The following is a 19,025-nucleotide window of genomic DNA, read 5'->3' as shown; positions in this document are numbered from 1 at the left end:
TACATCTGAAGTACTGGCATACCACTTTGAACTGCCACGGCTTCCCTCAAAGAATCCTGGAATCTGTAGTTTGTTAAGGGTGCTGAGAGTTGTTAGAGGACCCCCCCCCCCCGCCGTTCCCTGGGAAGAGGGATTGACTGTTAAGCTACTCTGAGAACCGTAGCTCTGCGAGGGGAATTCTATCTAGGAGGAAAGAGCAGAGTATGCATACAATCAATAATAAAAATTCTGTAATGTCCCCTCAAGTATTTGTCTTGCTTGGAGTAGGTTATGCCTCCATCAGACAAGATGATGAAGGCCTTCACATATCAGGGACGGGAGGCTCTCAAAATTGTCAGACAAGCTGAAGCAAAGAAGCAAATCTCAAGGCTCTGTTTCCCGTCTCTGACTTTGGGCAAGGTCGGAATCTGACAAAAAGCATCGCTAGGGCCTTATTATCACCCTGACCTCAAGCTGCAGAATCTTTATGTGATCATCTCAGTGGAGAGTAAGACTGCAAAAAGACTGCGTGCATCGGGCTAAGTGGGGTATTCTGTGACCCAACGTTTCCAGTCAGGATGCATTTTGCACACTTGGTTAGATCCCAGAAGGAATTTGAGCCTCTTTCTCCCCTTCAGATATTTCCTCTCCCAGGTTTGTTGTGAGAGAAGTGGAATAAATCCATGCCCCCCCCCTTATTTTGAGGGAGGACCAAATGATAAGGGCTCCCTCGCCACACATGAATGAACCCAGACACTGTGCTCTAAACTACACTGAATCTGGAATTTATTCCTTACCATTGACCCAAATGGGGCTGGTGGTGGAAGAAAGTACCATAAAAAAGTGGGCAGGGCTTTGGTTCTGGTGGTTCCTCTGCCATGGAATTTCCCCCTCTGTCTGCTGCTCTGTTAGTCTTTGGGTTGAGACCCTAAAGGTCAAGTAACTCTTACCTTTTTTTAAAAAAGTGTGTTTCTGCGCAGATTTTCTCTGGTCTGAAAATAATTTTGCAAGAGTGGCAGAGTTTGGTTTATGGAACGGGGAGAAGGAACAAAGACAGGACTAAGGGTCAAATCAGATGGTGCATGTAGTGAAGTCCCATGTTGCTGCTGCTTGAGTTTAAATTTGCTGGTGGCAGTGGAGAATCAGAATAGGAACTACAGGTGAAACTCGGAAAATTAGAATATCGTCAAAAAGTGCATTTATTTCAGTAATGCAACTTACTATCTTTTAATTTTCTTCTAATTTTTACAAATGCTTTCTTTTGGAAATTCCACAGTAATAAAACAAATAATTACAATTAATACAAAAATAAACAAAAACAAACATCGCTATTACATTTCATTAATTACATTCCATTTATAATTGACCCGCCTAACAACAAATAATTACAATTACAACAAATAAAGGCTTGACATACCTTGCTTTGCATGTCAAGCATCTACAGTATCTCATATATTGGTTTCACCTTTTCAGTTGCGTTACTGAAATAAATGCACTTTTCGACGATATTCTAATTTTTCGAGTTTCACCTCTATGCTGTTTCTCACCATGATGATGTGTTTACAAAATGTGTTTACAAAATGTACCCAATTGAAGCTGCTATTTCCCCAAAAGGATAGCCCTCCTTATTTTGCATTTTTTTAAAAAAGCAATAGATCAGTGGTTCCCAACAGGTGGTCCGGGGACCCCCAGGGGTCCGCGAGCTATGCTAGAGGGGTCCGCAAGATGCTATTAGAATAAAAAATATATTAAATATATTTCGTATGATAACAGATTTTTTGTTTTGGCCGCTTCCTGCATGAGCAGAGTCTAGCGCAAAACTAGAATTAGATAGAGGCAGTAGTTTTGCTGTATGCCGTTAGGTGGCGCTTTACAAACACTCCTGTTTTGCAAAGAGGCAGCGCGCGCATTCTACTAACGCTCACCTCCCCAAGATGCTTTGCGCGCGCCGGCTTCATTTGTGCGCTACTGCGCAGGTACCCTGTCTTCTCCATTCCCCTCCCTCCTCCCTGGCGCGCGCTGCCTTTTTGCAAAACAGTAGTGTTTGTAAACAAAGCGTTGTTTTTTGCGGAAGCTACAGTTCGCGTAGTTAAAAATGGACCGTTGGTTAAAAAGTGGTTCGTTAAAACGACAGAGGCCTACAGATGAAGAGGAAGAACTGTAAAAAACGTATAAATATAAAATATAAAAAGACTCTTAATTTGGCTCTCACTTTTTAATTTTAGGATTAGGAATTAATGGGGGTCCTTGTCACAATAGCGGCTCGATGAGGGGTCCTCGAGAAAAATTTGTTGGGAACCCCTGCAATAGATGAACTACAACTAGAGTTTTGAGGGGAATAGTTAAGTTTGACCCTGATGTTGGTGAGAAACTGGCAATGCTTATGTGCTCCCTTCTGCATCTCCGTATCATGCATCTTTGATAGAGACGTGGGTGGCACTATGTTCTAAACCACTGAGTCTCTTTGGCTTGCTGATTGGAAGGTCGGTGGTTCGAATCCCTGCAACGGGGTGAGCTCCTGTTGCTCGGTCCCAGCTCCTGCCAACCTAGCAGTTCGAAAGCACGCCAGTACAAGTAGATAAATAGGTACCACTGCGGCGGGAAGGTAAACGGCATTTTCATGCGCTCTGGCTTCCGTCACGGTGTTCTGTTGTACCAGAAGCAGTTTAGTCCTGCTGGCCACGACCCGGAAAGCTGTCTGTGGACAAACGTCGGCTCCCTCGGCCTGAAAGCGAGATGAGCGTCGTAACCCCGTAGTCGCCTTTGACTGGACTTAACTGTCCAGGTTTTTTTTTTTTTTACTTCTTTGAGATCTACCATCTGTAAATACACTATATGCTGCAAACGTTTGGGGGTCAGTGGACACATACACTGACATATGTGTCAGTGGACATATTTGAGAAAGTGTCATGGGCACAAAAAATGGGGGTGTGGCATAACACAACATGGCTGCCACAACAAAACAAGGCAGGACTACAAAATGGTGTAGACATTGTTCGCCATACTCACAAAAAGCAGCTCTTTGTACAACTCTGTCTTTGATGGGTGGGCAGGAACCCGATCTGTACATTTACTGAAATATGGAGATGTTTGATAAGCCATGCATAATGCAGAAGAGCAAACAAGGTTTCAGGCTTTGTGGATTTTTGCAAGCGTATTTGCTTTTGGGGGTACAACATTGGCAACTTCTGAAATAAATAGATCAGTGCAAAGACACCGGAAATACTTGGCTGTCTCTTCTGTAAAGGAAACTAATGTTTTAACAGCAGTTCTTAGTACCCTGCTGCTCAGATGATGTACAGTATGTATGAACAGAACAGTATTGTGAACTTAATTTTAAACAAGTGTACATCTATTGGCCTGTAAAAAGTTGTAGGTTAAGTTTCCATGCATTTACATTTTATACTCGGCCTGCCTCCTCAGGTTAGCATCCCTTCTTCTTTGTTCTCCCCCTGAAAGTATGCAGTGCTTGTTGTCAAAGGAGCCAGGAAATTTGATCCCTTACCTTTGCTGCTTTCTCTAGAAGAATTATACCAGTAAAATTCAGCACCACTGATGAAACTGGACGAAATGGGTGGTACAGCAGTTGTCAAAAGAGCCCTGGGGGGTGGTAGTGGGAATTTGTGTTCACTACTAGTCCAAATTAAGTGCCTCCCACAACAAATGTGGGTGCCCGTGGGATCAAATGCATGCTTGTTCTACAAGTCATTGAGATTGTGGCAGTTCAGCATACATTGATAAAATCAGAACTCTCCACGAATTTTATTTAAGGCTCAGTATAGACATTCCCCCACACAGTCAGGATTTGTTAGCATTTCAGTTTCAGGGGACACTGTGGAACTGGTGCTACAAAACCCCCTTTAAGCCTTAAGCAGCAGAATGAGGCCAGGAGAATTCAGAGGTGGGAAAACAGACTGTGCCACTTCACACCACATGCAGATGGTGGAACACATTTATGAATGCTCCCTTATGTGAGCAACTCAATGCAGACAGAAAGTTAGCACAGTAGGGGACAGACTGGGCTGCAGAACCTTGTTCCCCAATGGGCTAATTCTTTCATTATTACTATTTTTAAAAAACTTTCATAAAAGTTTTTGTGTAAAGAAATTATTTTCCATAGATAGATAGTCTGGAGTGGGGAATGGAACCACAGACAAATGGATCGGATGATGCAGATAGGGGCTGGCTAATCTCCAAATGATTACAGTACTATGGACAGGACTGGCTCCATGTTGGAAAGAGACTTCAATGGGTGCTCTCCTGTGTGGATGGATTCCCTGTAGCACAGCAGAGTGGTAGGCTGTTTTCTTTAACTGTAAGAAGATGCCAACTGTCATTCATCATTCCCACGATGATCCAGACAGCATGTTTATTTTGGGGCATCGAGGGGAAAACAGAATGGCAGCTGGGACTCGATATTGGTGGTGACCATGAGGGCTGGCAGGCACATTGCCAGGGTGATGTGGCTCCAGCAGCTGCCCAAGGATGCCGCCGGCCAAATATGGATCAAGGCCTGTAATCTGGAGGACTATTGGGTCGGGGTGTCATAATATGCCCGGTATCCCTGCCTATTCTATGCATCAGGTATGAACAGTGAAAAGACACAGAGGTAAATGCAGTTGCTCATCTTGAAACTTCAGAAACAGGGTTAAAAGACTAGCATGTGTAGGTCGTATGAGCAAGTCCTAGGAAAATAACAGCAAACTGCATTAAGAGACGTAATGCCACCAATTCAGTGGGTTCTTGGAGATGGCAGGTGCTATGTTGTATGAAATGAACTCCTCCTCCCAGCATGGATAGCTTTACTTGCTTCAATAGATGGGCCGTGACCAGAGGGCAATGGCAATGGGCTGCAACTACCTATGTGCAGTTTCCCATTCATTCCCAAAAGCTTAGCGTAGGGGCTGGGTTATGCTCACTGCTTTTAAACGTATAATCAAGTGAGATGCTTGCTACTTTTGAATAGTTTATTTTGACTTTACATGCGGTGTTAAAAACCCAAAAGGACGTATTATTTACACATCCACAATACAAGTTTACAAGATATCTATACATGTTAAAGTACTCTATAGACCATATAGAGCAGCTTTCATTTTTTTAGGGTTACTTTTATAAGCTGTACCATTAAAAAAGATACAATCTGCATTTACCTTTGCACAAATGGATAAAGCATGTTTTTTTAATTAAAAAAAACAAAACCCCAACCCAAAACCCAACAAAAATTATAAATTAACAGAATAAAGACTATGTTGAATGTTAAAAAGATTTCAACATAAATACTGAGCGAACTCACATTACCATCTAACAAGGCAGCACAATGTTACAGAAAGTTATTTGGGTTCACATAACATTTATGTTTCCGTTTCACACAAGTATGTATTATTCATTACTATCTGTAAAGTGAAGTCAATTCTCTTTTTTTGTCATTTGATTCTCATTTAAAAATTATTAGTTGCAAGAGTGAAAATATTTTTAGGGTGGTGGGGGGGAACGATCCTAAATATTTTTGGAGGGGGAAGTAAAGGTCTTCAATGGTCAACATACAAAATGGAAAAGGGGGAATAAATCTATATATTAAGGAACAAGGATCCCTTTTATTTGAGAGAGACTAAGATCTTTTCTTTCCCCCCTTTAACATGAAATAGAATCCAGTGTTTTGGATGGAAGGTACTTGTCCTATCAACTCACGACTATTCCCCTGTGTGGGCTATATGCTGATGGCAACGTTCAGCAAACAAGTACTAGGGCATCATTTGCAAGCTAAGATCACCATCTGCGATGAACATCAGCTGCAAGCACATACCATAGCAGCCCAGTAAGAAGCATGCTCAGCTTTAGCAGGTGTTCCATTACCCCAGAAACCTCATATGATTTCACATTATAACTGTTTGATCCTTAAGCTAGTTAGGGGTGGGATGTTTAGCGCGAAAAAGGTTGATTTAATGCTGCTGTCTGCTCAGCTTAGAAGCTGCCTTTTCACTGTTAATTAATTGTTCTTATGGGGATATTCCCCCCCTTTCTTTCATCTTTTCGGATACTGTTGAGAGAACTTACAGCTGGCATGTGGGGAATTGTGATGTGCTGTTACCGAGAACACTTGACAGGGGTTTAGTAGGGTTTCCCCCCTTTTTTTAAAAAAAGAAAAGAAAATCATTTTCATGAATAAGGCACAAAATGCACAGATCCAGGTAAACACACAGAATATTTACAGAATATTGTCATTACCGGCATGACTATGGAGAAACCACAAGCTAAACAAATTGATTGCACTACTGTCAATTTTTTCTTGGGCGGATCCTGCCAAGCCTTACTGATGTATCTTCATTTCGGGTTGGGAAGGGCTATAAAATGATGTGAATAATGTGAACGTCTTATTCCACATATCTCTGCTGTCTTTTCTTGTGTAACATATGCCTCACACGTAAACGTCCCAGAGTGAGGAGGGCCACCCTATGATGGTGTCAACCAGCCTTCCTCCACCTGGTGCTCTCCAGATGTTCTGGTCTCCAAGTCCCATCAGCCCCAGCCAGCCACGGCTGTGTTGTCCTCCAAAACATCCAGAGGACACCAGCTTAGGAGAGGCTGGTGTAAGCACTTGCCATGGATGCCGGGAGCAGTAGTTCCTCTTACCCCACACTCGGCTAAGCAAATATACAAGCCATAGGATTGCTCCTCAATTCCTTGTTCGCTAAATACAGGTGGGTACATGGCTTGTTGGGGGCCAATGAAGCAATTCTTTGCATCTGGAAAATATTTCCTTTTTTTCTCTTAGGGTCTTTTCTACTTGGGAATGCCGCATTTCCCCCTTTCGTTGCCTTTCTCAATCCCCCTGCCTTTATTTTGTCTCAGTTTGGGGGAAGGCGGTGTTTACAAAACAAACAAATGAACTGCTTTTTGAACTAGGGAGTCTGACCGTAATGGAAACTTTGTTCTGGATTGAAGAACAGTTAGAAGTTCTAAAGTTTGCATTCAGGCTGGGAAGTCAGGTGGATTGAAAGACCAGCTGAGCACTGGAGATGGGGGAAGAAAATCAATTTGGTTTGCATTTTCATGTTAACCTCCCTGAATTTGTGCTTCCCAAAGCACCATGCAAACCCTTTGGAATTTGCATTTCTCTGAAGTAAAAAAATTTCCAAACTGCTGCAGAAATTGGGCGAACTGAATATCAGAAAAACGAGAAACCAAAATGGACTGGTTTAACCATCCCTACTGCCATGGACCTCTAGTAATGCTACATTTGGAATTTAGACATCTGACTCTATAGCAGCATAATTTAGAATGCGCACATTTGCACCATTTCACATAGTAACTAGTTCCGCCCGGGGCAGAAATCTGACAGCACAAAGCTTCCCACATGAGATCTGCTGTACACCTCATGCAATCCAAAATAATCTGAACCAGAGCCATCTGTTTGTTTAGTCAAACTCAAATGTAAACGTTTCTGTAACTTAAAAGATGCAATGAGATTGAATACCTCCTAGCTTTGTGCACGCGCACACACACCCTCACACACAAACACCTTTATTCTCATCATAAACAAAAATGTCATCCTTTGGAGGAAAAGAAAAATGCTACAGTTGGACTAGAGACCAAAGATCAGCAAGTTGCTTATTAACCAACATACTTGTTGAGACATTATCATTTGCTGACATTTGTGCAAGAGGCAAGGCAAATGCATACATATTAAAATGTTCACATTTCATGGGAAGACTACACATTATGGCAGTCTAAAAATGAACCCCATTTTATTGTTATCGTTATTATTATTATCTTCAAGTATTTTTGCTCGCAGATCTTTTCCCCCTCCCCTTTTCCTCCCCGAGTACTTTCGCTCAGGTAGTTCCCCCTCCCATTGTGCTACATGTCTCCTCTGCTCCAAACGAAAGAAATGTGAAGGGCCAGCACCTTCCTTTGTTATAATCTGTTTAGCAAGCTGAGCCTTGCTTTAAGCCAGGTGTGTGGCAAAAGCCCAGATGTTGCTGGAGTAAGAACAGGTTCTTTGGCGGCTTGTTCATTCTCTCTCTCTCTTTCTCTCCTCTGTGTGTTTCTCATGACAAGCGAGTCTCTGTCTTATTGTCTGTCCTGCAACATCACCCCACACCTCTTGACAGAATACGCAAGTCTCAGTAGCTGTATTTGTTCAGTGGTCTGACTGAAGGCGTCTGGGGAGCGAACGAGGGTTTGGGCGGCACGTCTGGTTTGAGGGAGGGCGTCCTCTTTATCCCTGTCCGAGGGAGCGTTCCATTGCTCGTGTAACTGCTTTGCCTAGACAAGGAAGGCTGTAGATGGACACTCACCGGTACCCCTTGCATGTAGTCCATCTTTGAGCCTCCTCCGGGAGGTATGTAGCCCCCGCGGTTAATACTAGGCTGCCGCGACAGCAGCACGCCATTGGGCGAGTTTAAGTTTTTAGGGAGGGCTGATATAGAATGCCGCTGCGATGAATTTTTGTGGTAGCCCCTTTGCCTTTCTAAAGAGGTCATGGGTACCGCCGGCGTGGTCGGGACGTCCACCCGTTTTGTCGGACTGTTTCGCGGAAGGGTGGACGGAGGAGAATACAAAGAGGCTTCCCTGTTGGGAACCTTAGGGGGGATCTCAGTCATGTTTCCCATGGGATCCAGCATTAGAGTTTGGTGAGCCACCTGGAGGTCTCCCATAATGGCTTTGGGGTTGCTAGGCATTTCGTTCAAATGTTTCAGGAAATCGTTCAAGGTGTTCCTGGAATCCACAGACCTCCTGTGGTCTCTCTTGCCCGATGACTTTGTATGCGGGTGGTCCATGTTCTGCATCTTCTTGTCTGCTTTGTGCGCGTTGGAATTTGAGAAGGACATGTTGTAGTCGTGGGTGGCGTTTGGAAGAACAATAGCGCTGGGGATGTGGCCGTGGCTTAGAGGAGAATGAGGCGGAGGACTGGACGGGAAAAACTGAGGGCTCTTCAGAGGAGTTTCTTTTCTAGAAGCACTGAGGTTGTTCTGCGCTTTGTCCATCTGACTTTTCATAGACTGCAAAGTCTTTTGTTGCATCACCGGCGTGGATTCTGGTGTCGGAAGAGCTGCCAGTTCAGGCGGCTGGCCTCTATGGTCCACCACCATCATGGACTTGGTGTCGGCAGTTGGCGGCATCTCCTTTCTGCTTGTTAACAAGTTTGAATACAGCTTGGGAGAATCGATATTCTGTTGATACTCCTTGACTGGGCTGTCAAAGAGGCCGTTCAGCTTGGCGAAACTCCCGCTCGAGTCCGTACAGGACTGAGCTGACTCTGCGTCTTTGTGTATCTTCCTGGACTTTCTCACAAACATATCCCGGTAACAGTAGACAGCCACGCCTGCAATAAAGGCTCCCAGCAGAAAGGCAGCGAAGACGCATGTAATCAGGACATTCATGTGCACCATTTGGTTAGAATCTCCTGACTGGACTTCCCACCTGACACCTACAACAAACACATGTGGTATGGAGAGATTAGAGCGTGTTTGATTCTGCATGACCGTAAAACAAAGCTTGCTTATCTTAAGCTGCAGTACTAACCAGACATAACAGACATAACCTAGCACCACTGCACTTGAGAGAGAGATTTGCACAGTAGGGGTAGGAATCACAAGTCTTCTGACATGGATATCCTCCTCGGGGAGTCATTGGTGGTGTAGATATTCATATACCAACAGATGTTTTTAAAGTGCTAAGTGGTTTCTGGTTTATCTGATTCAGGTGGAGACTAAAAACATAGCGGGCACAATCCAGCTCAATTTCTATTTATTTTAATGGGAGAAAGTTGAAGCACGTTCATAACTCTCACATTAACCCTAACCTTAATCCCTAATCCTAACCTGAAATTGCTTGAAGTTGGCATGATATTGCACCCCATGTAGGAAACAGTCCTCATTGAAATCTGAACATGTTTAGGGTTGGTCTCCACCATAATTTATCCTACATTTGATGTGTTATATGTTCCCCAATTTACACCACCACCATCATGCATATACATTAATATGCAACGTCTCTGTGATAATATGGATGTGCGATCCATTTGTCCATCATTTCAATCCAATGAAAGCGCTCCAGTCGTCCAGTCTGGTGGAGTTGCAATTTGTTGGAGCAACCCCACAACACTGAAACAGCCCCCCCCCTCCCCAATTTTGGAGATTTTGCCCTTCATTCTTAAGGCAGGTCTTGCCCCCTGAGCCAAGATAGATATTTCTGCTGGCTCAGGAGGCCGCTTGCCATTATGCTGGGCTGTCAGATCAGAAGGATGTGGAATGACGGCATGGGCTTCCTGCAGTACTGTGCTGCAGTTTGGTCTTTCCAGTCATCCTTTCTGGGCTCCTTGCTCTTGGCCAGGCATCCCCAAACTTCGGCCCTCCAGATGTTTTGGACTACAATTCCCATCTTCCCCGACCACTGGCCCTGTTAGCTAAGGATCATGGGAGTTGTAGGCCAAAACATCCGGAGGGCCGCAGTTTGGGGATGCCTGCTCTTGGCTATCTTATCAACGCTGACCATAGGCATCAACCAGGGCATGGCTGTTGGAGGAACCTTGCTGACCAGTTCAAGTTTCCCTCTTAATAGGGGTATTGTTCTACAGTTGCACCCCTCCCCAATGCCCGCTTGGCTCTTGGCATCAGGGGCCCTCCAGATGTTGTTGGGCTCCCAACTATCATCAGCCCCAGCCAGCATGGCCAACAAACAGGAATGGTGGGAGTTGTAGTCCAACATCTGGACAGCCACATGGTCTCCACCTCTACACTGGATCTTACAACTATTACAGGCACCTGCAGCTGGAGAGCCTTGGTCAAGCTCTTACTTAGGTCTATCTATACTTCTGATAGGAGAGAGCGCCCTGTTGTTGCCTGCTCATCCTTATAGCAGTGCTATGCTTTTTCTTGCTCAAGAAACCGAGGAAACTACAATATCAGCAGCTGTTTGCCTTCCTTGTTCTGTCTGGCAGCTGGTTTTTATTTTATTTATGAAAGTATTCACGACCTGCCCTCTATCAAATTGATCTCAGGGCAGAGTATAAGAAGACATTTGAAAACACCGTTCAGTTAATAAGAAAAACAATGAACAATAAGCTTTTTTTAAAAAAAACAAAAGAGTGGCTTATTGTTACACAGCTTATTGTTACACAACAATTCCTAAATGACTGAGAAAATAGCCCAGTCTTCACCTCTCTGCTACGCTGCCTCCCAACTGTAGGCAAGAACAGCCACCACAAGAGAGAAAAAGGAATGCTACCAGTATGGAGAGCTTGTTTTCTTTTGCAAATAGAAGCAAATCATAGTTATAGGGGTGAGTAGACGGCAGATCTACCTCTCTGCAGGCCAGGAAGGCTCTCTTTCCGTGGATGCCTCTAATGGCTGTCAGTTCTAGATGCCATCACAAGCATAAGAAGACGTCCCTTGATAGGCTGGCAATCTCTGACCTGCACCTCTGTGTCTATTAATCTGGAGAACTGGACTATATGAGTAGCATTACTATTACTCTGCCAATCCAAATGCGCACACTCTGTCCTGAAATATCCTTTTAAGACTCACAAATAGTAGCTGGTGTGGTATGAACATTAACGATTTCTGCTGGAAAATTGAGGTTAGAAGGTGCTACGCTGCCAAGCTGCAATTAATAACTCGTGGAAGGATTTCTCTTTCAATTTCCTGCCCGACTCATGAATCAGAATCAAAAGTGAGATAGGATTATGCAAATATTGTGCAAAACTCTATAATGTGCAGATTTGCATTGTTAGAACTATGCTAATATTTTTACCCCTCCCCCCTCCAAAGGAATGCTTTCTCACTTTGCTATTTTGGAAGTGGTATTCTCTGCAGCTTAAAAGAAGAAGTCAAGATTACCCACACATTTTAAGGCCTAGACTTCAGTGAGGAATGAACTTTTGGAACGGAGCATCATTTAAAAACCATCCAGCTAATGAGAGGTATTAGTAGTTTTCATAACATTAAATTTTGTACTAGAAGATCAAGCAATAGTATTAAAAAGGAAGAAAAAAATCAAATTCGCACGTTAATATCAGAGCTTGCAGGTTTTTGTTTTTATTTAAAGCAACCACAGACATTGCACCGTTAAGAAAATGTTAGTTTGGCAGAACGCACCTAATTGTGTTATTCGGCACAGTGGGAAAGTTGAAACAAAGAAGAGCGTTATGTGTGGCTGGTGTGCGTGTTAAGAGGCAAGGCCTTTGAAGAGAGTTGAAAGGTTCAGGGTTATTGGTTTTAATGGCATTGTGCAGAAGAGGGGAAAGAAGGCTGAGAAAGGCTTACTACAGAAAACGCTACTGAGCGTGACTGAGAGAGTGCGTGAGCAAATCCTGGCAAAAGCAGACCCGTTTTAAAGGACAACTAAGCGATAAAAAAAAACACCTGAAGCAAATTACGAATGCGCTGTCACAATGGCCAAAAGGAAACCTGATACGTTTCGCTGAATACTTGAATGTGAAAGGTTTGCTTGAGAACTTACGACTCTTATTTTTTTTTTCTTTTTTGAGAAAAGAAAAGGCAGGATCATGCAGATATGTGCCATTTACTATGAGGTGTGCAGTTTCGGTATCTAGATAACAGAGGATGAGCCAGTTTGGATGAGAAGATAAGGGGACGTGAAGTTCACTGGTGACCCAGGGCCCCCCCCCACTCTCTCTCATTTGTTTTTCAGTTGTTCACAACAATCCTATGTGCTGGATTAGGCAGAGAGAGAGAGAGAGCATCACTCAAAGGACTCAATAGTCCAGCATGCTTTGAATGGAGGCCTCTCCAATCTGTGTCCAACTGACACCTCATAGTGCAGAAGCTGCTATTTGCAGGGATTTCCCCCCTCCCCACTTTCTCATGGGCACACAGATCAAACACTCACAGTATATGCACTAGCTGCCTGATCCATGTACCTATGGTCAACCATGCAGCACCACACTGCCCTTTATGGAGTACGTGATTCTTCTTACATGGATTATTAACCCACTGTCTGTGATGATATTAACATGTGGAGTTGTGTCTTAGTGGGAGAGAGTTAGGAAACTCAAACTCCCCCAGTTTTGAGGTGTATCTTACAGAAAGACACCTTAGCGCTGATAAAGGATGTAGCAATTGGAAGGAAGCTTGTGCTGCAAGAGTTTTGAGGGTCTTTTTGTTAAAAGCCAGAATGCTCTCGTTTCTGCTGTGGTGGATTAATGCGGTTACTCTTTGCAACGGCTTTTTGCAAAGCTATGTTGCGGTGAGCCTTATGCGAGAGAGTAAAACTTCAGGAATACAGTGGTACATCTACTTACGAATAATTCTACTTACGAATGTTTCTACTTACGAACGGAGCTCCGTCCGCCATCTTGGATGCAGTTTAGATAGGATTTTTTCTACTTACGAATTTTTAGATAGGGTTGCTTCGACTTGCGAATTTTTTCTCCCAATGCATTCTTACGGGATTCGGCGTACCATTTTTTTCGACTTACGAGTGTGCGTTCGGAACGCATTAAATTCGTAAGTAGAGGTACCACTGTATTGCAGACCCATAACCAAGCACACAAAAGGCAGTGTGGTGCAGGAGGACGCTTTTTCGGGAGTAAGCCACATTGAACTCGATGGGATTTGATGCTGGGCTGACGTGCGCTGTTGAGCATGCATATGCAAAACAACCGCCAACAAAAATTGGCTGGGTGGTGGTAGAGAATAACAGGGTGAGCAGGCGTTTCTTGAGCAGTGATGCAAACTCTTGTGTTGCTGCTCATCTTGTCTCCCAAATCCCCCCTCCTCCCTGCTCTGTTGGCCAAAAAGAGAGAGGCAACACGATTGCACCTTTTTTATTACATACACAGGATGATATTGCATGCACATTTTTGATAACAACAAGCGCTTGAATTTGAAACTGCTGAAGCTATCAGGTTTCCTTTCAGCCATAATAAATCCCCTGATTAGGCCTTACCCTTCGGGACCCCTGATAATGAATCAGAGTAATCAGAGGTGTTTGGGTCATCTTGGGCTACAAATTTCCGGGAGCCAGTCACTTTAGGTTTCCAGGAACCAATCACTTTGGGTGAGAAAACTGGGATACTTTCCACTGTGGTAACAGAAGTTGAGGGTAACGCCATGTCTGTGGTGGCAAACAGATTTTGCTTTTATTAATGTGCATTGCAGTCAGGTTCCCGCCCCGCCCCTTTGGTATGTGTGCATGTTTATTTTTTTATATGAAACCTTCAACAGTTAGTGACTTTGCACGAGGACTGCTAAATTGTATTTGGAAAACAGGTTTAATAGGAGTTGCACGAGGAGCAACAGCATTATACTGTGACTTGCTCTTTAAAATCAGATTTAAAGTCAGGGGCCGGAAATGTATTGCGAATTATTGCCATTATTCAATGACTGTGGTGCTTAAATAAAATCAGTAAGGAAAATGGAGGGGGGGAGCAGAATTTAGGAATGGAGGAAGTGGCCTTGTTCTATGTCAGGCTGGGTTTCTGATTTTTGTTTCTGACAATTTATTATTATTTATTACATTTATATACTGCCTTTCATTCAAAGATCACAGGGCAGGTTACATTATAAAAACACGTAACATAATAAAAAATAAAATCATAAGCTCCCCCTGCCCCCCCCCAGTTTAAAACATCATCGATTGTTTCATTAGCCAAATGCCTGGGTAAAAAGGAATTTTTTGCCTGGCGCCTAAAGATATGTAGCGAAGGTGCCAGGCAAGCCTCCCTGGGGAGAGCATTCAACATTTGGGGAGCCACCACAGAAAAGGCATTTGAAGAGCTAATCCCCTTTCCCTAACACATTTATGGTGGGAGGGGGGATTCATTCTAAACTGAGTGTCTTGCTTAGAATCCAGCTACTGGAATCAATTTCGCAAAACAAACCTCTGCATAGATTTATATACTATGCACACAATTCTCTGGGTGCAGAATTGAGACAAGACAGTATTGTTTGTTTGTACGGAATGCTTGTAATTCTTTTATTGTGACTTCATTTCCCATACTTTTCTCTCTGTGTGTGTTTTAAGACATTTTGACTAGAAACAATATGTATGGAGAGGTAAGGAGCTCACAGACTTAAGAGTCATGCTACCTGAGCAAAGGTCTCACTGAGATCTCCCCCCAGACCTTCGAGAGCAGGCATCCCCAACCTTTGGCCCTCCAGATGTTTTGGACTACAATTCCCATCATCCCCGACCACTGGTCCTGTTAGCTAGGGATCATGGGAGTTGTAGGCCAAAACATCTGGAGGGCCGAAGTTTGGGGATGCCTGGTGTAGTGTGTGTAACATTTAGTGTTCTACTTGGCAGAGTTCCAAAAATGCAACATAAGGCTTTTAGTGCAGGCAAAACCAGTGCCTTTGCATCAGAACCAGGACATAGCTGCAGTGCTTGCTGTTGAACAAGCTGCCAGTTTTGCTTATGTTGCCCCCCCCCTCTTCCTCCAACATGGCTCAGTGCAGCGGCTGGCACTGTTATGGCATCAATGAGGTTCAGCCTCATGCAGGGCCAACAGGGCCTCTTCTAATGGGCCTTGGGAAGAATGTGGCAGGTGCGGGAGTTCTGGATTTCTCAATCTCACTTGTAAAAGGGAAAGGGGAAAAAAGGATTGTGCCTCAAGCTACAGCAATACCAGCTACAGTATAGCTATGGTGGATTCATAGGATTGGGTGTGAGCCTTTATCAGAAACGGGAAGGAGGCTTTCAAGCTATCGGTCTGTAATCACGAGGGCCCAGGAGCTTGATATAATTGGACTAAAGCAAAACTTGGAATTCATAGCATTCTATAGTACAGCTCATATGCCACAATTCATGTTGACATCAGGGGTGGTGTCAATTTCTAAACCTCCCGTGCATATCTGCAGTGGAAAGCTTTGGGGTGAATGTGACTTACAAATCCCTATTAATCGACAGTGTGGAATCAAGTGCATCATGTCAACATTTAAAAGTAAACCTGATTTTTTTTCATCCATTCATGCACAGGCAGAAAGGGCAGATTTTTTCACGCAAAGGAACTGAGACTTTCCTTCCTCCCCACCAGAATTAGTTCTTGGACGAACAAATCCACCAAACACCATCCTTGTTTCATTACAGAAGTGCAAATAGCATCAAAGAATAAGTCTGCTGTCAAACTTCCAGAAGCATTAAAAAGCATGCGAAAAAAAATGTAATTGGCAGATAGAATTAAGGAAACATCAGAGGAGCATATTCTGTACTGGATTGTGCTCTCATTGAAGTCCCACGTGGAATTTTGCCTTTTGAATTAAAGAAAAAAGCAGCAGTCTAACCATTTAAGAGGAATTTGGGATGGAAATTCTAAAATAAAACAAAAACAAAAACCCAGAAGGGAACTGATGCAAACAGGGCGTCAAAGCTTCTATTGGGAGATTCGGGACAGATAAAAGAAATACTACTTCACGCAGCACAAAGTTGAACTATGTGACTCCCTCCCACAGGAGGCAGAGATTGGCTTTAAAAGAGGATTAAACGAGTTCATGATTAGGTTATCAATGGCTACTAGCTATGCTTGACATCACAGCTGGATGCAGTAATATTTCCGATTATCAGTTGCTGGAAACTGGGAGGGGAAAGTGCCCTTGGGCTCTGCTTGCAGTTTTCCCACAAGCACCTGGGCTGGCTAATGTGAGAACAGGATGTGAACTTCTTAAGTTCACATTCTGACTTCTTGATCTTTCCCCTTCTGTGCTGCTCAGGAATTCTGGGAAACCAAAGCACTGGTGCAGCTTTGAAAGGTTCAGTCTGCCATCTTGATTCAAAATGGTGTCCATTGTATCCAAACATGGGCAAGACCCTGCCCCCAGGAACCTTTCAAATCACAGAATTGTAGAGTTGGAAGGGGACTCTGGTGATCACCAGGTCCCAACCCCCTGCAAGGCTTGCCCTGCAGACCAACCCCTTGAAATAGCCTGCCTTATGCCCCCACCCTTAAATTATCAAAAGCAAGTTGCATAATTTGGTTACAATGTCTTAAGTCCAAATGCATTATGAACAGACATGCCAACAACCCTTCAAACCTACTGTATATAGCCCACCAACTGAAAGGACACGGGCTTGCTTGAGAATTCTCAGAAACAAACAAATAGCAATAATAATACTGAGATTATAAATGGGCAATGCACTCTGTCAGTTTCTAGGGCTGTGTGTGCCCTCCCCTGCCCCAACCCCGGCAACGATAAACCAGAATCTGGCCTTGGGAGTTGTGCTAATTAAGGCTTTTAAAGTCCAACATAGTTGGGAGCAGCAAGGCAATGCTATGTCTTTTCTCCTTCTGGGGACAAGAACACACAGCCAATGCATGGTGCAGGGCTGTTTGAAAGCTCTTTTACACACAGCCCTGCAACTGCTCTTTGCATCTCAGGCACCATCAGGCAAAATCTGGTGATCTTATCTTAAAGGTAAAGGTAAAGGTACCCCTGACAGTTAAGTCCACTCATGAACGACTCTGGGGTTGCGGTGTTCATCTTGCTCTATAGGCCGAGGGAGCCGGAGTTTGTCCACAGACAGCTTCCGGGTCATGTGGCCAGCATAACTAAGCCGCTTCTGGCAAACCAGAGCAGCACACGGAAACGCTATTTACCTTCCCACCGGAGCAGTACCTATTTATCTACTTGTACTTGACGTGCTTTCAAACTGCTAGGTGGGCAGGAGCTGGGACCAAGCAACGGGAGCTCACCCTGTTGCGCGGATTCGAACCGCCGACCTTCTGATTGGCAAGCCATAGGCTCTGTGGTTTAGACCACAGCACCACCCACATCCCTGATCTTAAGAGCTGTCCGAAATGTTTCAGTCCAGCATCTAGTTTTAAAGCGGTGTCACAACAGTATCCAAACATAGGTGGGAAACCAGCTCCTTTATCTTGGGAATCATTGTGTTAGATTTGGCAGTGATATCTCAGGTGGCGTCTGAATGCATAGTGAGTGGACAGATAGACAGGTGGACAGACAAACCACAACTCAGCTATGTCAGGTATAAGAGCGAATGATGATCATACATAATACCTGCACATACAGAGACAGTGGGCAGCTAGCTAACCTTGGTGGGAAACTGAATGTTGGACTAAAAAGCAAGATCCCTCCAGGATCAGACCAAACGGCATCCTGTTCCCATAGTTGCCAACCAGATGCCTAGGAGAAGCCGAAGTAGGACAAGTGCTGTTCCTCTACCACTTGTATCCTCTAACAACTTCTATTCAGAGATGTATTGCCTCTAATCTATATGATATAGCCATTTATGATTAGTAGCCATTAATACGCTCAGCCTCCATGGATTTGTCTAATTTGCTTTCAGAGCTGCCCAAGATGGCAACTATGCAGTGTGAATAAATGCTCTGAATATTCTACCACACCATTGGATGGTCTTGAGTTGTAGTATTTATTTGTCATAGTTTTACATACAGTGGACCCTTGGTTTATGAACACCTCGGTTTACGGATTTTTGGTTTACGAACGCCGCGGACCTATCTGGAACGGATTAATTCACTTTCCATTACTTTCAATGGGAAAGTTTGCTTCAGTTTATGAACGCTTCAGATTATGAACAGACTTCCGGAACCAATTGTGTTCATAAACCGAGGTACCACTGTATATCACTCTATGCATACCTCAAAGAGGTCTCCATTAAAATATTGACTTTATTATTATTAATGTATAACACATAATTCCATAGTATTTTGAGAGAGGAAGAAAAACTTCCCCTTCTACATTTTCTCCATAGTTTGGTCATATTACCCCTCTTAGTCAGTGTAAGCTGCAACCTTTCTTTCATTTTAATTTGGACTGCACCTTCCCCAGCTCTACGATATCCTTCCCTGAGGTGTGGGCAACCAGAACTGTGGCCATGCCATAGTCAATTACAATGTGCAAAAGGCATTGTAATATTAGCAGTTTTATCTTTGATCCCTTTCCTAATGATCCAGGCAAGGAAATTCTTTTTAATTCAGTTTTTAATTCTAAGTTTACATATCTAACTGTAGTGGTTGCACTATATTACAACCACTTTCCTCACTGTTGTTATTCGGGTAAGATGCTGAGATTTCAGTAACGACACACAAAATCCCAGACCACCGA

At 43.7% G+C, this 19,025-nt stretch overlaps 1 protein-coding gene across 22 annotated transcripts in view; it reads right to left on the bottom strand.

The window, feature by feature from the left end:
- Positions 1-4,932: 4,932 nt before the first annotated feature.
- Positions 4,933-19,025, bottom strand: part of SEMA6D (semaphorin 6D) — a 401,170-nt gene continuing 387,077 nt past the window's right edge. For 16 of the 22 annotated variants that reach the window (XM_088657281.1, XM_088657280.1, XM_088657282.1 and 13 more), the window contains 2 exons: positions 13,891-14,058; positions 4,933-9,409 (listed from right to left, as the gene is read on the bottom strand). In XM_088657281.1, the coding sequence (XP_088513407.1) occupies positions 8,103-9,409; positions 13,891-14,058 (1,475 nt within the window). In that variant the 3' untranslated portion in view covers positions 4,933-8,102. The remainder of the gene's footprint in view (positions 9,410-13,890; positions 14,059-19,025) is intronic. The other 6 variants (XM_088657287.1, XM_088657286.1, XM_060282531.2 and 3 more) reach the window with 1 other exon arrangement.

This window comes from Zootoca vivipara, chromosome 13, assembly GCF_965207765.1.
Source record: "Zootoca vivipara chromosome 13, rZooViv2.hap1.1, whole genome shotgun sequence".
NCBI classification, from domain to species: Eukaryota; Metazoa; Chordata; class Lepidosauria; order Squamata; family Lacertidae; genus Zootoca; species Zootoca vivipara.
The sequence above is the reverse complement of the archived record's forward strand: the minus strand, read 5'-3'. Positions and strand labels throughout refer to the sequence as shown.